We start from the raw sequence: 20,590 nt of genomic DNA, 5'->3' as shown, positions 1-20,590 counted from the left end.
AAACAGAAGCCAGACCACAGTGCCTCATACCTGCAATCCTAGCTACTTAGGAGGCTGAGATCTGAGGATTACATATTACAGTTCGAAGCCATCCCCGGTAGAGAAGTATGTGAGACTCTTATCTCCAATTATCTGCTAAAAATGCTGGAAGTGGCACTGTGGCTCAGGTAGAAGAGCACTAACCTTAAGCAAAACAAAGCTCAGGAACAGCGCACAGGCCCTGTATTTGAGTCCTAGGACTGGCAAAAACAAAAAAACAAAAACACAAAAACCAAACCAAAAAAAAAAAAAAAAAACTGAGAAAAACAGAAACAGAACTATTTGCTTTCTTTTTTCTTGTTCTTTTTATCCTTTTGTCAATTGGTTTTTGAGTGGTTAATTGGAGATAAGAGTCTCACAAGGACTTTTATGCCCAGGCTGGCTTCACACCACAATACTCAGATCTCAGCCTTCTGAGTAGCTAGGATTACTGGTGTGAGCCACTGGCTCCCAGCTGCAGGTCGTTCTTTATGCAACAGTATTACTTATTTACCTTTTTTTTTTTTTGAGGGGGTAAGGTAGCAGCAGTACTGGGTATTTAACTTGGGACCTCATACTTGCTAAGCAAGGCGCTCTACCACTTGAGCCAGTCTTCTGACTACCTTTTGCACTGGTTATTATTGTCAAGATAAAGTCTTGATGTTCTAGAGCCTATGCTACCTGAGCTGCAGTCTTCCTGCTTGTGTTTCCCTGAGTTGATGGAGATGACAGGAGCACACCAGTATGCCCAGTGTGTGCTTCCCCCCCATAGCTGGAATAACAGGCATACAACACCTAGCCACTGGTTAAGATGGCTGGCCTCAAACCACAGTCCCCTGATTTCTGCCTCCAAAGTAGCTAGGATTACTATGTCTGGCTTAGTTACCTTTTATGTGGTGCTAAGGATCAAATCCAGGGCCTCATAGGTAATAGTTCAAGTACTCTACCACTGAGCTACACTTAAGTCCCCAAGGGAATGTTTTAATGTTTGCCTGTGCTATGCCCTCTGAACAACCCCCAGGCATTGAGAAGAAAACCTGTCCTAGATAGGTTTCTTTTTTTTTTTTTTAATACTTCCTGCACCTGTCTTCATTTTGGGGATTCCTTCAAGTGGGCATCACCTTGGGGCTTTATTTACCAATTTGTGTAAATATCAAGACAAATAGAGTTGTTTTCATTTTAAAAGAAATGCAAACTGAAGCCCAGTGCTGGTGGCTCACATCTGTAATCCTTGTTACTCAGGTGGCTAAAATTTGAGGATCATGATTCAAATCCACTCTAGGTAGTAAAGTCCTTGAGACTTTTATTTCCATGTAACCACCAGAAAGCCAGAGTGGAATATGGCTCAAGTGTAGAGTGCTAGCTTGAGCATAAAAGCTCAGGCATTGTGCCCAGACTCTAAGTTCAAGCCCTAGGACCAACATGAATGAATGAATGCAGGCATGGTGCTGGTGGCTCATGCCTGTAATCCTAGCTACTCAGGAGGCTGACATCTTAGGATCATGGTTCTAAGCCTCTCAGGGCAGGAAAGGTTGTGAGACTGTAATCTCCAGTTAACCAGCAGAAAGCTGCAAACAGAGATGTTCAAGGGGCTGGGAAGGTGGCTCAGTGGTAGAGGGCTTGCCTTGCATGCATGAGGCCCTGGGTTCAATTCCTCAACACCACATAAGCAAAAAGAAAAAAGCTGGAAGTGGCGCTGTGGCTCAAGTGGTAGAGTGCTAGCCTGGAGCTGAAGAGCTGAAGGACAGCGCCCAGGCCCAGAGTTCAATCCCTATGACTGACAAAAAAAAAAAAAAAGTATTAGGAGTAAATAAAAAAAGAGGATGACAGGTAAGAGCCTTCAAGGTAGAGACACAGGAAGGCTTACAAGAGTTAAGTTTTAGTCCTTTGTTCTCTTACTTTTGAGGGAACTTGTCTTGATTATTTCTTCTGGTGCTACAATCTGAACTAGGCTGGCTCATATTACGTAAGTACTCTTAATAGTAAGCTACACCCTCCAGTCATGGTGTTGCTTGTGACTAGAAGTCCATGATAGCTTTTGGTTGGAGCTGATCAATAGAAACATGGTATTTAGTTCTCACAGCATGTTTATTTGAGTTGTTCAATATAGTTTTAATTCATGTGTACAGTACTTCTTGGGATCTTCTGATAGAATTTTTTAAATTTAATGATGTTAGGAGAGTGGAAGCAACTTTGCATAATTCTGTTGTGTGAGATTTGGCTTTCTTCAGTAAGTTTTCCTAGCACAAGTTTGTATTTCCTGTTTCTTCTTTCTGAGAAGACATAGCGGAGCAAAGGAGACCTATGTGGGAGTATGCAGACAGGCCAGTAGCTGTGACACTGGGACTCCTATCTGACTATAACCTTTTAGTCGGTAGAGTACAGTTTCCTAGTGTATTCTTGCTTCTCATGGGAGAAGCTGGGATGCAGAGGGATAACAGGAAGATACCATACAAAATGAAAATGGAGCTAGATACTGGTGCCTCATGCCTGTAACTCTAGCTACTCAGGAAGCTGAGATCTAAGGATCATGGTTTGAATCCAGTCTGAGCAGAAAAGTTCATGAGATTATTTTCTCCAGTTAACCAGCAAACAGCCAGAAGTGGAGGTGTGGCTCAAGCAGTACCAGCCTTAAGCAAAAAAGCCAAGTAAGAAGAGCACAAGGCCGGAGTTCAAGTCATATGGTACTGACACAAAAGAAAAAGTCTGAGCCTTGAAGTGGCTAACATAAAAGACAATGTGGGGGAAAAAGTGGATCAGAAACAAAATTAAAGAAAAATGCAGCTGAATGCTGATAGCTCATCCCTGTAATCCTAACTACGCACCAGACTGAGATCTGAGTATCACAGTTCACAGCCAGCCAGGGCAGGAAAGCCCAGGAGATTCTTAACTCCAGTTAAATACCAGAAAGCTGGAACTGGAGCTGTGGCTTGAGTAAACACAAAAGCTCAGGGTCAGTATCCAGGCCCTGAGTTCAAGCCATAGGACTGGTACCAAAAAAAAGATAAATGCAATATCATCTTTTTTTTTTTTTTTTTTGATTTGTCAGGCCTGGGGCTTGAACTCAGGGCCTGGCCTCTGTCCTGAGCCTCTCTATGCTCAAGGCTAGCATTCTACCTCTTGAGCTACAGTGCACTTCCAGCTTTTTCTTTCTGTGTGGTACTGAGGATTCAAACCCAGGGCTTCATTCTTGCTAGGCAAACACTCTACCACTAAGCCACATTCCCAGCCCCATGTTGTTGTTTAAATAATATTTGTTGAGAATATTTTAGGCCATAAATTCCTTTACTTTCAACTTTTGTATTTCTTTTTCCTTTTTCAGGCTAACTTGTGTTTTGTGGATATCGATAACCATTTTATTGAATTGCCTGAGGAGTTTCCACAGTTCCCCAATAAAGTTGATTTTATCCAGGAACTCTCTGAGGTTCTTTTTCAATTTGGCATTCCTCCAGAGGGCAGCCTCCACAGCAGTGAGAGTGCCACCAAATTGAAGAATCTAGTTCTGAAAGATCTGGTCAATGACAAAAAGAATGGCAATGTGTCCACCAATAACCTCAGCATGTATGAGCTCCTGAAGGGCAATGACACTATAGCCCGCCTGCAGGCTCTAGCCAAGCGGACTGGGGTGACTGTAGAAAAAATGGACCTCTCCTCCTCTCTGAGTGAAAAAGAAAAGGATTCGAAGCTGCAGTGTGAAGAAGTGGAGCTTCGGGACTACCAGCTCAATGTACAGCTGCGAGAGGTCTTCGCGAACCGTTTTACTCAGATGTTTGCTGATTATGAAGCATTTGTGATTCAGACAGCCCAGGACATGGAATCTTGGCTCACCAATCGGGAACAGATGCAGAACTTTGACAAAGTAAACAAAGCCCTACCTTCCCTTTCCATATTCGTGTGCCAGACTGCTGTGTGTGTGTGTGTGTGTGTGCGCGTGCGTGCGTGCGTGTGTGTATGTGTGCGTACACGTGTGTGCGCGTGTGCACACACGCTTGCACTAGAGCTTGAACTCTGGGCCTGAGCATTCTCCTTGAGCTTTTTTGCTCAAGGCTGGCACTTTACCACTCCCAACTTTTTGATGGTTAGAGATAAAAGTCCTGTTGATTTATCTGCCTGGGCTGACTTCCAACCTGTCTTCAGATCTCAGCCCTCTGTCAGGTGGCTAGGATTTGTTTTGCGTAGCTAGAATTATAGACATGAGCCACTGCTGCCCAGCCTTGAGACCTCCCATCCAAGTACTAATCAGGTCCAACCCTGCTTAGCTTCTGAGATCAGACAAGATCTGGCACATCACATTCAGGGTGGTATGGCCATAGGCACTTAGCTCTATTACAGCTTTTGTTCAAAATACACATTTTTTGTCTCTTCTATCCCATTAGGAACTTCTGTTTACCAGTATTTTATATTAGGAGAGTTTCTTTAACTTTTTTAAAAAAATTTTGCCATTCGTGGACTTGAACTCAGGGCCTGGGCACTGTCTCTTAACTGCTTTTGCTCAAGGCTAACATTCTACCACTTGTACCACAAAGCCACTTCCAGCTTTTTCTGTTTATGTGGTACTGAGGAATGGAACCTAGGGCTTCATGCATGCTGGGAAAGCACTCTACCACTAAGTTATATTCCCAGCCCTTACATTAGTTATAGTAATTTTTCAAGATTGCAAATCATAAGGCTAGTCATTGACTTATGTTATCAAACTGCTATAACCTTTTCTCTATACTTTGATAGTGCTTAAATTATAGACATGCTTAAATCTCACTGGTTTTCTTGTTGTTGTTGATGTTGTTGTTGTTTTGTCAGTCCTGGGACCTGAACTCGGGGCCTGGGCGCTATCCCTCAGCTCTTCAGCTCAAGGCTAGTGCTCTACCACTTGAGCCACAGCACCACTTCGACTTTTTTCTTTTTGTTTATGTGGTGCTGAGGAATCAAACCCAGGGCCTCATGCATGCAAGGCAAGCACTCTACCACTGAGCCACCTCCCCAGCCCAATCTCACTGGTTTTCTAACCTTGTAAAAGTACCCCCCCACCCCCCACCCCAGTCATGAGGCCTGAACTCTGGGCCTGGGCACTGTCCCTCAGCATCTCAGCTCAAGGCTAGCACTTTACCATTTGAGCCACAGTGCACTTCCAGCTTTTTCTGCTTATGTGATGCTGAGGAATCGAACCCAGGACCTCATGCATGCAAGGCAAGCACTCTACCACTGAGCTACCTTCCCAGCCCCTGTAAAAGTCTTATTCACACCTCTCCCTCCCTCCCTCCCTCTCTCTCTCTCTCTCTCTCTCCCTCTCTCTCCCTCTCCCTCTCTCTCCCTCTCCCTCTCCCTCCCTCTCCCTCTCCCTCTCCCTCCCTCTCCCTCTCTCTCTCTCTCTCTCTCTCTCTCTCTCCCTCCCTCTCTCCCTACTTCCCTCCCTCCCTCCCTCCCTCCCTGAGCTTTTTTGCTCTAGACTAGTGCTCTATGACTTTGAACCAGAACTCCACTTCCAGCTTTTCGGTGTTTCATTGGTAATAAGAATCTCACAGCCTTTCTTGCCTAGGTTGGATTTGAACCGCAATCCTCAAATCTCAGCATCCTGAGTAGCTAGTATTACAGGTATGAGACACCAGCACCTGGCTTATTTTCTCTTCTTTTATAATTAGTCTAAGTCTACTAAAATGAAGCTTATTCCTCTTCCTTGCAGGTGCCAGGGCTTGAACCATGTTGAGGCTTGCTCCAGCTTTCTTGCTAAAAACTAGCTCTTGAGCCACACCTTCAGCCCAGTCTTCACTGGTTAGCTGGAGAGGGAATCTTGTAAACTTTATTGCCCAGGCTAGTTTCCAACCAAAATCCTCCAGGTCTTAGTTTTCTGAGTAACATACTAGCATCTGGCTTAAAGCTATTCTCTTTTTTTTCTTTTCTTTTTTTGTCTGCTGTGGCACTTGAATTCAGGGCCTGGGTTCCTTCCCTGAGCTCTCTTGTTCAAGGCTAGTGCTCTTTCATTTTGAGCCACAGCTCCACTTCCAGTTTTCTGTTGGTTAATTGGAGATAAGAATCTCACAGACTTTCCTGCCCAGGCTGGCTTTGAACCATGATCCTTCAGATCTTCCTGAGTAGCTAGGATTACAGGTGTGAGCCACTAGTGCCCAGCAGAAATCTTTTTACTTATGTTCAATCTTTCCCTTATAATAAGGTCATAACTTACTCTTTAAAAGGTAGCAAATAGTTTATTTTCAGAAGCCAAGGTTGTATCATTGTAGGATCCAAAAAAGATAAAGAGTAAATTAGGTTTGATTGCTGTTAGTGTAAGACTGTGTTCTGAAGTTTGGGAACACGGAAGACAGAAAATGACAGAGCTTTTGATTGTCATCCTGCAGCTTCTTTCCAACATTCACAACATCCTTCTGACAGATGTTCCTCACTGATCCACCACCTCTTTCCACCAGACAAAAGCACTCAGAAATGTGCATTAACTATTTTAGGTCCCTTGGGTACAGTCTGTCCCTGCTGCTGTAACTGCCCAAGCCTGAAGCTGTTGTTAGGTTGAGTCATCACTTTCACTAAATTGTTTCTTTGTGTCTTGGAAAAAAACCTCCCTAAGGTGGAATCCCTAGAGGTTAATCTACAACCTTGGGGCAGCTGTCAGAGAAAGATTAAGTAATTGTATAAAGGTATGCAGCATAAAAGATTGTTTTCTGATTTCACCTGGTATTTTGTACTGGATGTTACTGTATGATGATGTACAATCAGAACTTGCTGATGTACTTTATGTTTGACTAAACTCTAAGATTAAAATGCCATCACTTCAAATATACTCCTTCTCTGAGGTACCATCTCATTTACTTAACAATATTTTAACATATTTTTATCCAACTTGAACATAATTTGTATACATTCATGATTTATTCTTGGGGAAATTCAAGTTCTAATTTAAATCAAGCCCTGGACTTTTCTTCCTTCTTAATCTTTATGTAGTTTCAGACTAGAAGTGGGATTTATTTATTTATTTATTTATTTATTTATTGTCTGTTGTGGGCTTGAACTCCGGCCCTGTGTGCTGTCCCTCAGATCTTCAGCTCAAGGCTAGTGCTCTACCACTTGAGCCACAGCACCACTTCTAGCTCTTTCTGCTTATGTGGTGCTAAGGAATCGAACCCAAGGCCTCATGCTTACAAGGCAAGCTTCTACCACTGAGCTACCTTCCCAGCCCATAGAAGCACATTTTTTTTTTTTAATGTAACTCCTAAAGGAAAGAAAGTTTTATGGGTTGGGAAGGTGGCTCAGTGTTAGAGCGCTTGCCTTGCAAGCATGAGGCCCTGGGTTCGATTCCTCAGCACCACATAAGCAAAAAGGAAAAAGCCGGAAGTGGCACTGTGGCTCAAGTGGTAGAGTGCTAGCCTTGAGCTGAAGAGCTGAGGGACAGTGCCCAGGCCCAGAGTTCAGGCCCCACTACCGGACCCAAAAAAAAAAAAAGTTTTATTTTCAATTTCAAAAGACTTGTGACCATCTCATTTTTCACTAGGAAAATATTTAGGGCACACTAGACCTGATCTATGAACAAGTTTTATTGACTTTAAATCTTGTAGTCCATTAACATCTGAACATCAAAAGCCAGATATTTTGCCCATTTTGTTTTTAAAGGCTATTTGTACTATAATAAGTAAAATTGTAGCCAGGTGCTGATGGCTTACACCAGTAATCCTACCTACTCAGGAGGCTGAGGATGAGGATCTGAGTTCGAAGCCAGTCTAGGTAGGAAAGTTTGTGAGACTCTTACCTCCAGAAGTGGAGGTGTAGCTCAAGTGGTAGAACACCAGCCTGGAGCAGAAAAGTTAAAGAATACAAAACCCCAGTATCAGCACATACATACATACACACACACACACACACACACACACACACACACACATCATATATATATATATATGTATATATGTATATGTATATATATATATGTTTTGAGAGGTAAGATCAATGCTAAAGACATAAGTGTCCTAAAACCTATAATTTTAGAAGGCAGAAAAAGTAGGTTTTTAGGAATTTTTAAAAATTTCAACTCAGATTCATATATTATGATTTTTTTAATGATCTTAGCAATAGATCATTTTCAGGTTCATCCTATATTATTAAGATGGTCTTACTATAAAAATAATTTTCTAATTATCTCATTACAGGCTTCTTTCCTGTCTGACCAGCCTGAGCCTTACCTGCCATTTCTTTCACGCTTCATTGAAACTCAGATGTTTGCCACCTTTATTGACAATAAAATTATGTCTCAATGGGAAGAAAAAGATCCTTTGCTTCGGGTCTTTGACTCTCGGATAGAGAAGATGAGATTGTATAATGTAAGGGCACCTACCTTGCGGACGTCTATCTATCAGAAATGCAGCACTTTAAAAGAAGCAGGTACATTTGACATGCCTTTGAAAATGAAAACCCATGATCATTCCTTTTTATGTATTGTTGGCCTCATATACCACAGAATTAATTTTCAGTTTTAGACTTCCTGGTATTAAATCAAGTTATGGTGCTAGCCAGATACCAGGGGCACATGTTTGTAATCATAGCTACTCATTATCTCCAATTAGTTAGCAAAAAGCCAGAAGTAAAGGTAGCTCAAGTGGTAGGACACCAGCCTTTAGCAAAAAAGCCAAGGGAAAGTGAGAGGCCCTGAGTTCAAGTCCTAATACCAATACACACACACACACACACACACACACACACACACACACACACACACACACACACACACACACACACACACACACACAGAAGTGATATAGTTTTTTTTCTGTGCATCCCCATTCTTATGATATTCCTCTTAGTTAAAAGAAGAAAAGCATAATAAATTGGAGGTAAAGTAGAAAATTGCTTTGATTTCTCTTAATCTTTTTGTTTCAGTGGAAAAAAATTTGTCTTGCTACTGATACTGGGTTTTTCTTAACCTCTCACTTCTTTTTTCTTTATTCAAGAAAAAGTATGAATTTAAACCAGGAAATCTAAAGCTGGGAATAGATGTATACACCTACAATCTCAGCACTGGGAGGTAAAACAGGAAGATTACAAGATCCAGGCCAGGCTGGGCTAGTCCCTGTGTCAAAAAAAGAAAGAAAGAAAGAAAGAAAAGAAATATAAACTTTGAGATGCTGTCCAATTTACATAACTAAAACAGATTATATTTGCCTTATAGAGGTTTGTTCCCTGAAATTCAGTTTCTGGATTCTGGCATCCAAGTTAGAGGTTCCCTCAATCCTGACAACCAATTTTTCCCTCATGGAATCATGAGTTTGGTTAGTCTTCTCTGCCAGTTTAATAAAGTAATCATTGATAGCCAACAACTGAGTATTATATGCTCCAAGTACTTCACATGTGTTTCTGTGTATGTGCAAGCCAGTCCTGGGTCAGGCCCTGAGTTCAATCCCCAGTACCCGCACCAAAGAGAAAAAGAGAGAGAAAGCTCAGCCATGTGGAGCTCTGAACTCTGTCTGCTTTTGTTTCTGGCCTTTCCTACCTTCCTCTTTCCCTTAAGAAAAGAAGTATTAGTGTCTTATGTGGCCATTGAGATCTCTGATATATCACCCTGTGCTATACCTCACATCCTTGAGCCGGGCATTGGTGACTCACCCCTGTAATCCTAGCTACTCATGAAGCTGAGATATAAGGATCTCGGCTCAAAGCCAGTCAGGGCAGGAAAGTCCATGACACTCTTATGTCCAATAAACTACTCAGAAAAAGCTGGAAGTGGTTCTATGGCTCTACTGGTAGAACACTAGCCTCGAGCACAAATTGGCTCAGGGACAGTGCCTAGGCCCTGGGTTCAAGCCCCAGGACCAGCAAAAACAAAACAAAAACAAACAATAACAAAAAAAAATCCTTAGAGCTCTACACAAAGTGACAGTAATCTCTGTATCTCTAGAGATTGAAGTAGAATAAAAGTTATTTGTGCCTGTGCAAAGAACATTATGACTTCAGTGCTTTAAAAGCCATGTGAAAAGCCAGGTGCCATGGCTCATTCCTATAATCCTAGTTACTCAGGAGGTGGAGATCTGAGGATTATGGTTCAAAGCCAGCCTAGACAGGAACGGCCTTGAGACTCTTATCTCCAGTTAACCACTCAGAAATCCGGAAGTGGCTCTAGTGTTAGAGCACTAGTCTTGAGTTAAAGAGTTGAGGGACAGTGCCCAGGCCCAGAGTCCAAGCCCCATGACTGACAAAGAAAAAAAAAAAAAGCCATATGAATTATACAATGCCTTTTTGAGCAAATTTTATTTCTCCTGACAGAATTAGTAAACTAGAATTAAGCACCAGTTTCTTAATGTCTGTGCTTCTAGAAAGTCTTTCCAACTGGTGGCACATGCCTATGAAACTGGCTATTCAGGAGGCTAAGATCTGAGGATTGAGGTTCAAAGCCAGCTCGTGCAGGAAAGTCCATGGGACTCTTATCCCCAATTAACCACCAGAACACCGGAAGTGGTGCTATGGCTTAAGTGGTAGAGAGCTTGCCTTGAGTTGAAGAGCACAGGGATAGTGACCAGGCCCAGAGTTCAAGCCCCATGACCAATAAAAAGAAAAAGAAAGTCTTTCCAATTAAAACTGATTTCTTTCAACCTCTCAGTCACTTTGATACTTCTACTGCCTTTCCAAAAATTATATGAAACTCTTGAAAAGTACCTTATAGATGTAACCCATATGAAAATTAAATAAGATGAAGGCTTTCATTTCCTAGGAATTTATCAAAGAACTTTTTTAGCCTAGGGCTAATTTTTTTCTTTTCAAGCCTGAGGCTTGAACTCATTGCCTGGCAATGAGTTTCTTTCTCTCTTCTCTTCTCTTCTCTTCTCTTCTCTTCTCTTCTCTTCTCTTCTCTTCTCTTCTCTTCTCTTCTCTTCTCTTCTCTTCTCTTCTCTTCTCTTCTCTTCTCTTCTCTTCTCTTCTCTCTTCTCTTCTCTTCTTTTCTTTCTGTCGTGGGGCTTGAACTCTGGGCCTGGGCGCTGTCCCTTAGCTCTTTAGCTCAAGGCAAGTGCTCTACCACTTGAGTCACAGTGCCATTTCTGGTTTTCTGAGTTGTTTATTGGAGATAATAGTTTTACAGACTTTCCTGCCTGGGCTGACTTTGAACCCCAATCCTCAGATCTTAGGCTCCTGAATAGCTAGGATTACAGGCCTGAGCCACCAACACCTGGTGGCAATGTTGCTCAAGGCTAGCACTCTACCACTTGAGCCACAGCACCACTTCCAGGTTTTTCTGCTTATGTGGTATTGAGGAATTGAACCCAGGGCCTCATGCATGTAAGGCAAGCACTCTACCACTGAGCCACCTTCCCAGCCTCAAAAAAAATTTTTAAAGACAAAAAAAGGCAGTTGGTTGTGAATGTAAATACTCCTCCCACATAATACTGTGGGGTTTTTTTTTTGTTTTTTGTTTGTTTGTTTGTTTGTTTTTGTCGGTTTTGGGACCTGAACACTGGGCCTTGGCTCTGTCCCTCAGCTCTTTAGCTCAAGGCTAGCACTCTACCACTTAAGCCACAGCACTATTCTGGCTTTTTCTGCTTATGTGGTGCTGAGGAATCAAACCCAGGGCCTCATGCATACAAGGCAAGCACTCTACCACTGAGCCACCTTCCCAGCCCCTGTGATTTCTTCTATCAGACAAAATTGTCTTCTCCCCGTCTCCCCCCAAAAAGATGGAGTGTGTATGTACATGTTACAGGTACATATATATATGCAGTGCTCTTGCTGTTGCTTTTCCTCTAACTACAAAAAAATTGATTTTTAGGGGAACTCTTTAGGCTCTCTGAGTTGATATTGTATCACCAGAACCTCTTGATTTCTGTGCAGAAAGATGAGAGGTGGATAGTAATACAGTTTGCCTTGTACTTGACTACTGCAAACCAATAGTGACACAAGCCTTTGACAGTCTTAACAACAGAGCCCTGATGTCTGAGGCAGGCATTTGATCACTTCTACTTTTTTTTTTTTTTTTGCCAGTCGTGGGGCCTGAACTCTGGGCCTGGGCACTGTCCCTCAGCTCTTCAGCTCAAGGCTGTGCTCTACCACTTGAGCCACAGCGCCACTTCTGGCTTTTTCTGCTTATATGGTGCGGAGGAATCGAACCCAATGCCTCATACATGCAAGGCAAGCACCTTACCTTCCCAGCCCATCACTTCTGAATGTCCAGTACTCACTGACAGTATACTCACTGGAAAGCATCACTGGATTATTCTCATAGCAATTTTAAATATATACTCAAGGGGAAGTGGCAGGACTGGTGATTTAGTTGATGCCTATAATCTAGCTACTCAGGAGGCTGAGGAAAAATGGATCATGGTTTAAAGCCAACATGGTTTAAAGTCCAAGAGACTCACATTCTCCAACTAACTAGCAAAAGGCCCAAAGTAGCAGTATGGCTCAAGTGGTAGCACCAGCCTTGAGTGAAAAAGCCTAGTGAGAGGGCAAGACCATAAGTCCAAGCCCATTGCCAACAATTAAAAAAAAATTCAGTTCTTAAAGTCCCTTAAAATTAAAGTTGCTTTGTTTTGTTTTGCCAGAAAAATAGCTCACTTTCTTGGGTCTTTGAGACAGTCTCCAATATTCCCAGTTTAAAGTGTTTTCGTTTTGTTTTGTTTTGTTTTTTTGTCAGTTATGGGGCTTGAACTGAGCTTTTTTGCACTCTTCCACTTTGAGCCACAGAGCAACTTCTGGTTTTCTTGTAGTTACTTGAAGATAAGAGTCTCATGGACTTTCCTGCTTGGTTTGCTTCAAACCATGATCCTCAGATCTCAGCTCCTTAGTAGCTAGTATTCCAAGTAAGAGCCACCAGCACCTGGCCCAATTTAAGGTGTTTTAAAAATAGAAGTGTTGAGGAATTCTTGTCTTCTGACTTTGGCTTATTTTATTTAAGGCTAGTTTCTTCTGGACACGTAAGAAATGCATGTTTATTTGTCTGTTCTTGATCTAATAAACACTCCTAAATGATTCCTATTATGAGCATATGATAGTTGCTAAAGTAATATAATAAACTTTACATAGTTCCTTGATTGTGCACACAAAGAACCATGAATATTTCATAGGTCTTTGTAGAAAAAAATAAAGCAATAAGGCTATTGTACGTACTTCTTCCCTCCCCCCCCCCCAATCTGGGGCTTGAACTCAGAGTCTGGGCATTGTCTCTTAGCTTGTTTGCTCAAGGATAGCACTCTATCACTTGACACATACCTCCCTCTGACTTTCTGTTGGTTAATTGGAGGTAAGAGTCTCAAAGAGTTTTCCGTCTGTGCTGGCTTCAAACCCCAATCCTTAGATCTCAGCATCCTGAGTAGTTATGATTACAGGCATGAGCCACCAGTGCCCAGGCTTGGCTTTTCTTTATATTGTATTTCCATCATTTTCTTTAATGTTGCCCTTAAATCAAGTACAAATTTGTTAAGGATATTGAATTACCCACTTAAGAAAACTGTTTCAATACTAAATTATAGATTTTTCAATCCTGCTGCCTCATGTTTGACAAAGGCAGAAAATACCATAAAAATAACCATCGAATATTTACTTAAAATGAACACTCTTATCCTTACTGATTTTTGAAGAAACTGTATAAAAATCTGTTTCAGAGTGTCAGGATGATTGAGTCTTCTGTAGGTGCACAAGGGGGAGAAGCTTTATTTTAGAAGGTTTCCCATTGAAATGTCTAATTTGTTATAAATTTAACTTGTAGCCCAATCAATTGAGCAAAGACTGATGAAAATGGATCACACTGCAATCCACCCGCATTTACTGGATATGAAAATTGGTCAAGGCAAATATGAGCAAGGGTTCTTTCCAAAGTTACAGTCTGATGTCTTGGCAACAGGACCAACCAATAACAAGTAAGCATGTTCTTCACTGGAGTGACTGCAGGAATGAAGGGCAGGGTGGTCTGCAACTCTAATCAGGCTTATCTATCTGATTCTTGTTTTCTCCCTCCCTCCTTCCCTCTTTCCTTCTTTTTTTGTGCCAGTACTGAGGCTTGAACTCAGGGCCTTAGACTCTTGCTTGGTTTTTTCCATTCAAGGCTAGCGCTCTACTATTTGACCCACAGCTCCACTTCCAGCTTTTTGCTGGTTAGTTGGGGATAAGAGTCTCTCAGATTTGTCTGCCTAGGCTGGGAACGTGGCTTAGTGGTAGAGTGCTTGCCTAGCATGCATGAAGTGTTGGGTTTGATTCCCCAGTAGCACATAAACAGAAAAAGCCAGAAGAGGTGCTGTGGCTTGCGTGGTAGAGTGCTATCCTTGAGCAAAAAGAAGCTCAGAGACAGTGCCGAGGGCCTGAGTTAAAGTCCCAGGACTGGGAGGAAAAGAAAAAGATTCATTTACCCAGGCTGGTTTTGAATTCTGATTCTCAGATCTCAGCCTCTGGAGTAGCTAGGATTACAGGCGTGAGCCACTGCCATCCCAGTGTCTTTTTTTTTTTTTAATAACCTGAAAGAAATGACAGCCTTGCCACTTGCTCATCAACTAAAGATGGCTGTTCAGATTGTTTCTGAACTATATTAGAATTTTCTATTTACTTAGGTTTAAATAGAAAGTTACTGTGGAGGGGCTGGGAAGGTGGCTCAGTGGTAGAGCGCTTGCCTTGCATGCATGAGGCCCTGGGTTCGATTCCTCAGCCAACACATAAGCAAAAAGAAAAAAACCAGAAGTGGCGCTGGGGCTCAAGTGGTAGAGCGTTAGCCTTGAGCTGAAGAGCTGAGGGACAGTGCCCAGGCCCAGAGTTCAGGCCCACAACCAGACCCCCAAAAAAAAAGTTATCGTGGATCCAGGCACTAGTGGCTCACCCTATAATCCTAGCTATTGATCACGGTTCAAAGCCAGCCCAGGCCCATGAGATTCTCACCAGAAAACCAGAAGTGACACTATGGCTCAAGTGGTAGAGCACTTGCCTTGAGCTGAAGAGCTGAGGGACAGCACCCAGGCTCAGATTTCAAGCCCTACAAGTGACAAAAAAAAGTTACAGTGATATCAAGTATATGTGGTTTGAGGAGGCAGTCTGTGAACTTAAAGGAAAGAGTTCTAGTGTAGTATACATTATGGGTTGAGCTTTCAGAGTCTTTATTTTTGGTGATTTTATTTTATGTATGTATTGTTCTCCCCCCTGCCACTTATTATCTTTAAGTAGTTATACAAAGGAGTTGCCATTCAGCAAAGCAGTTGATGAATACAGTGGATCTTGATCAATGTTATCCTTTTCAAAATTCTCATTCATCCCATCTGACCCACCCCTTCCCTCACTTTTCTCTATTTGGTAGGATATAGTACATTGAAATTTTTTTTTTTTGGTCAATTGTGGTCAACTCTGGGCCTGGGCACTGTCCCTCAGCTCTTCAGTTCAAGGCTAGCACTCTACCACTTGTGCCACAGCACCACTTCTGGCTTTTTCTGCTTATGTGGTGCTGAGGAATTGAACCCAGGGCCTCATGCGTGCAAGGCAAGCTCTCTACCACTAGGTCACATTTCCAGGCCCAGTACATTGAATTCTTTATCAGCGTCTTAATTAAAGCAGCTTCCACCCATTACAAGTATCAGTCAGAAAACTTGAAAATAATTATCATTTCTATATTTAAAGTAATTACTATTCTTTCTAATAACTTTTTTGTGATTAGAAATATACCTTTCCTGCCAAACACATCAGCTCATTAGTCATTATAAGTATCCATGTATATAAACTTTATATTTTACTTATCATATAAAAAAAAGGTCAGAGAGGGTAAACCATTTATGCCAAGATCACAAAGCTAGAAAGTAGTGAGACTAGAATTAAAGCCTAGGTCTGTTGATTCAGCAACCCACACCCTATACATAATGCCTGCCGCTCTAAGAGAAAGGCACAAGATAATTTTTGTTCTTTAAGATCTAGAAACTCTTTGGTAGACCTTAAGAAATTTTTATTTTATTTATTTATTTTATTTATTTATTTTTTTGTCAGTGGTAGGGCCTGAACTCTGGGCCTGGACGCTGTCCCTCAGCTCTTTAGCTGTAGACTAGAGCTCTACCACTTGAGCCTCAGCCCCACTTCCGGCTTTTTCTGCTTATGTGGTGCTGAGGAATCAAACCAAGGGCCTCATGCATGCAAGGCAAGCACTCTACCACTGAGCCACCTTCCCAGCCCAAATTTTGTTTTATTTTATGTTACTTTGTATTTCATTTTTGTATGACTGGGGATCAACCTGGGTCTTGCAAGTGCTCAGGCAAGTAAGTGCTCTACCACTGAGCTCCATGCCCATACCCAAGCAAATCACCTGAAATACAGTACTGAGTATAAAAGAATTTAGCAATAGCTGCTGAGCTGGTAACCTGCTTCACCTTGTGCCTACAACTGAGCTGTCAGGAAAGGTGGATCCAAGAGAGACAGAAGTGTGGGAATCAATGTGCAATCTCATTTGTCCCTCTGCGCCCCCCCCCCCCGCCCCTGCCCCCACCCTCCTTCTGTGTGCCTTTTTTATGCAGTGCCACAACTGTCTAGGACTTGAACTCAGGGCCTCAAACTCTTATTAGCTTTTTCATTCAATGCTGACCCTCTACGACTTGACCCACATCTCCACTTCTGGCTTTTTGCTGAATAATTGGAATAAAAGTGTCAGGGATTTGCCTGCCCAGACTGGCTTTGAACCAGAGTAGCTAGGATTAAGGATTACAGGTGTTAGCCACAGGTTCCTTCCTGGCTTATCTTCTGTCTCTTTTGTTGTTGTTGTTATTGTTGTTGTTGTTGTTGTGGGGCATAAACTCAGGGCCTGAGTACAGTCCCCTAAGCCCTTTTTGGCTCAAGGCTAGCACTCCACCACTTTGAGCCTCACCTCCACTTCTGGTTTTTGAGTAGTTGATTGAAGGTAAGAATCTCTCAGAGACTTTTCTGCCCAGGCTAGCTATGAACCACAGTCCTCATTTCTCGGCCTCCTGAGTAGCTAGGATTACAGGCATGAGCTATCTGGTGCCCAGTTCTTCCTTTACTTTCTAAATTCATTACCTAATGCTTCATATTTTTACTGTTCATTTTGATTGCCCTGTCCCTTAACCCTATTTTTTGTTAGATCCTTGAGCAAATTTTGCTCTCAGTACCAAATTTTTTTGGTCATAGGGCTATTTTCAAGGCTTCTACGTCAAGAGTACATTTTGTTTGTTAATTTATCTTCTCTTCCTCTGTGTTTATTATATAAGCTCCTCGGATATTTATGTGGTGGTTTAGTTTTTCTAGGAATAAGTTGTGGAATGAGGTTTTGTGTTACATTCATCAAGTAAGTGGTAGTACTGAAAAATTAAGTGAGACAGTTGCAGTAGTCTTTAGGAGTACAGGGAAGAGCTGATGAAAGAGCAAATAGAGCGGGGCTCAATAGTTCACACCTGTAATACCAGCTACTCAAGATCTGGGTATTAAGGTTTAAAACCAGTTCAAGCAGACAAATCCAAGAGAGTCTTATTGCCACTTAACCAGCAAAAAACCACAAGTAGACACATGGCTCAAGTAGTAGAGGGCTACACTAGCCTTGAGTACAAAAGCTCAGGGACAGTACCCAGGCCCTGTGTTTAAGACCCAGTACACACACACACGAACAAAAACCCTGATAAATATGAGCTACCATTTTACAGAAACACAGTCATACAAGATTAGAGCAAAAGAATCACAGTGGCCAATGGGCTAATCCTTAGACCTTATAGTAGAGGACTTACTCTTTTTTTTTTTTTTTTTGGTTGCTCATGGGGCTTGAACTCTGGGCCTGGGTGCTGTCCCTCAGCTCTTCAGCTCAAGGCGAGCATTCTGCCACTTGAGCCACAGCATCACTTCTGGTTTTCTGGTGGTTTATTGGAGATAAGACTCTCACGGCTGATGTTGAATCATGATCCTCAGATCTCAGCCTCCTGAGTAGCTAGGATTACAGGCGTGAGCCACTGGTGCTCAGTTCTTTACCTTTGTTTTTAGTTTTAGTTTTTTGTTTTTTTTTTTAAAAGAATTCATTGTTGGGGGCTGGGAATGTAGCTTAGTGGTAGAGTGCTTGCTGGCATGCATGAAGCCCTGGGTTTGATTTCTCAGTATCATATAAATAGAAAAAGCCCGAAGTGGTGCCTTGGGTCAAGTGGTAGAGTGCTAGCAAAAGAAGCTCAGGGAAGTGTCTAGGCCCTGAGTTCAAACCCCAGGACTGGCCAAAAAAAAAAAAATCATTGTGGTGATGGTTGCACATTATCTGTGAATATACTAAAACACATTGGACCAAGTGCTTTGGATATGAGGATTGAATGGTATTTTGATTATGTCTTAATAAAGCTGTTATATATTTGTAAAATAATTGATTGCAAAGGAGGGGATGTCCTTCTTTTGTCGGGAACAGTTTATCTTGCTGTGTGAAAGATAGAGACCATTCTTTGGTCGGTTGTCTAGACTCAAGCTACCCTGGATGTGGGGTTTTTTGTTGTTTTGTTTTTTTAGTCGCTGGGTCAGCCGCAGTGCCACCACACAGCGCAGGAAAGAACGCCTTCGCCAACACTCAGAGAACATTGGACTGGACAACGATTTGAGGGAGGTATGTAGGTTGTCTGGATGCAAAGCTAGGACAAGGCCCACCCAGCCAGCAGGGTTCTTTGTGTGGGTCCTTTCATGTTCTCAAAAAAAAAATTGTCCAATTGTATTTGAAAATATCCTTTGGGTACTGATTTGTGAAAGACAACTTTTTTCCATTTTTGTAATTTCGGTCCTTCAGCAAGAGGATCACAGTTCAAAGTCAGCACAAGCAAGAAAGTTCTTGAGACTCTTCACTAACCTACAAAAACAAAAAACAAAACAAAACTGGAATCGGAGTTGTGGCTTAAGTGGTAGAGCACTAGCTTTGAGCAAAAGAGCTCAGGGACAATGCCCAAGCCCTGAGTTCCAGTCACAGAACCAGCCAAAAAAAAAAAAAAAGTGAATGGTAAATTTGGGAACAGTAGTCCTTGGTTTCAGTATAATTTAATTTAAATCTAGTAAGTAAAGGAGCATTTACCTAAGCTTTGTCCTGGCGGCTTGCTGACACCATTTAAGGGAAATTTTGAGCGATTTTCAAATTAAAATCCATATGCTTTATTTGTACTCTTTGAAAATAAAACTGTAATTATACAACTGAGTAATTTTAAGTAAGTTTTTGTTTCATATGATCAAAAGAAAATGCGGTAAGAAAGCCTGTTAATTGTTTTCTAAGCTCAAATGTGTAGAAATAAAGCAGAAAACAGCATTGTAAACATCTTTGGCTTTTTCTTAGTGTGTTCATCCATCCATACGTGATTTTGAACATTTGCTTAAGAACTGAAGCATCCTGTCTTAGTGCCTTCCTTTGGCAACTGTATTTCTTTTCTTTTGCCCCTTTGCTGTGGTTTTCTCATGTGCATGCTTGTTTTGCCTATCTATCTCCCCCTCTCCTTTTTATTTTTTGCTTTTCTGCCATTGGCACTTCATGCTCTTAGCCTTCCGGGGACCTTTCAGTCTGTCAGAACTTCATGGGATTCTGGGAGTGGGAGCAGGGTCCACCTCCTCCTGCACGGCTTCCTAAAAAGTCCTTCTCTGAGTGCTGCCTGGTATGTCCTCTGCCTTGTAAGTGCTGCATCAGATGTGCCCACGTGTTGCCCTTGGTATTGCCTGATGATGTGCGCGCACGCACGCACACACACACACACACACACACACACACACACACACACACACACACACACACACACACACACACACACGGGAGTTCATGTAGCTGTAGAGTGCTTCCCATCACTGTCACATGAGCACTCCATCTCCCTGCTTTGCCTTCTGCGTTCCCTTGTGTGTGATGCTATTTTGTTCTGTGAGTGTTAACGTAAATAATCCCTGTTGACAGTGAAACTGTCCCTATGCAGTGGGAATTTTTTTTTTCTTCCATTACTGGAACTTGACTCAGGGTCTGATTCTTTAGCCCAAAGGCTGGCACTTTACCACCTGATCCATGTCTCTACCTCTGGGATTTTTTTTTGGCATTAGTCCTGGGACTTGAACTCATGGCTGGACACCATCTTTGAACTTTTTTTTTTTTCTCAAGGCTAGCACTCTACCACCACTCAAGCCGCAGTTCCACTTCTAGCTTTTTGGAAGTTAATTAGAGATAAGAGTCTCACAGAATGTGTGTGTACCAGTCGTGGCTTGAACTCAGGGCCTAGGCACTGTCTCTGAACTTTTATGCTCTACCACTTCAGCTACAGCTCTACCTCCTCTTGGGATCTTTTTTTTTTTTTTTTCAATAAAAGCAAATTGTGCTGGTGCCTGTGGCTCAGGCCTGTAATCCTAGCTACTCAGGAGGCTGAGATCTCAGGGTCACAGTTCAGATCCAGCCCAGGCAGGAAAGTCTGTGAGACTCTAATCTCCAATTAACCACTGGAAAACCAGAAGTGGCGCTGTGGCTCAAGTGGTAGAGTGCCATCCTTGAGCTGAAGAGCCCAGGGACAGGGCCCAGGCCCAGAGTTCAAGCCCCACGACTGACAAAATAAAAATAAAAATAAAAAAATAAATTGTTTTTATTTCAGAGAGGGAAAAATATATTCAATATACAAATTCCCTCTTACTTATATTTTTTTTCGTTTTGAAG

At 42.1% G+C, this 20,590-nt stretch overlaps 1 protein-coding gene across 2 annotated transcripts in view; it reads left to right on the top strand.

Annotated features, from left to right (window-relative positions):
* The window catches only part of Dennd5b (DENN domain containing 5B), a 176,455-nt gene that overhangs the window by 111,962 nt on the left and 43,903 nt on the right, over nt 1-20,590 (top strand). For both annotated transcript variants that reach the window (XM_070038400.1, XM_070038392.1), the window contains 4 exons: nt 3,341-3,877; nt 8,166-8,397; nt 13,703-13,853; nt 18,442-18,535. In XM_070038400.1, coding sequence (XP_069894501.1) covers nt 3,341-3,877; nt 8,166-8,397; nt 13,703-13,853; nt 18,442-18,535 — 1,014 coding nt within the window. The remainder of the gene's footprint in view (nt 1-3,340; nt 3,878-8,165; nt 8,398-13,702; nt 13,854-18,441; nt 18,536-20,590) is intronic.

This window comes from Dipodomys merriami, unplaced genomic scaffold (assembly GCF_024711535.1).
Source record: "Dipodomys merriami isolate MVZ:Mamm:240054 unplaced genomic scaffold, mDipMer1.0.p SCAF_10, whole genome shotgun sequence".
Taxonomy (NCBI): domain Eukaryota; kingdom Metazoa; phylum Chordata; class Mammalia; order Rodentia; family Heteromyidae; genus Dipodomys; species Dipodomys merriami.
Note: the sequence above shows the minus strand (reverse complement) of the source record. Positions and strands in the feature narration are given on the sequence as shown.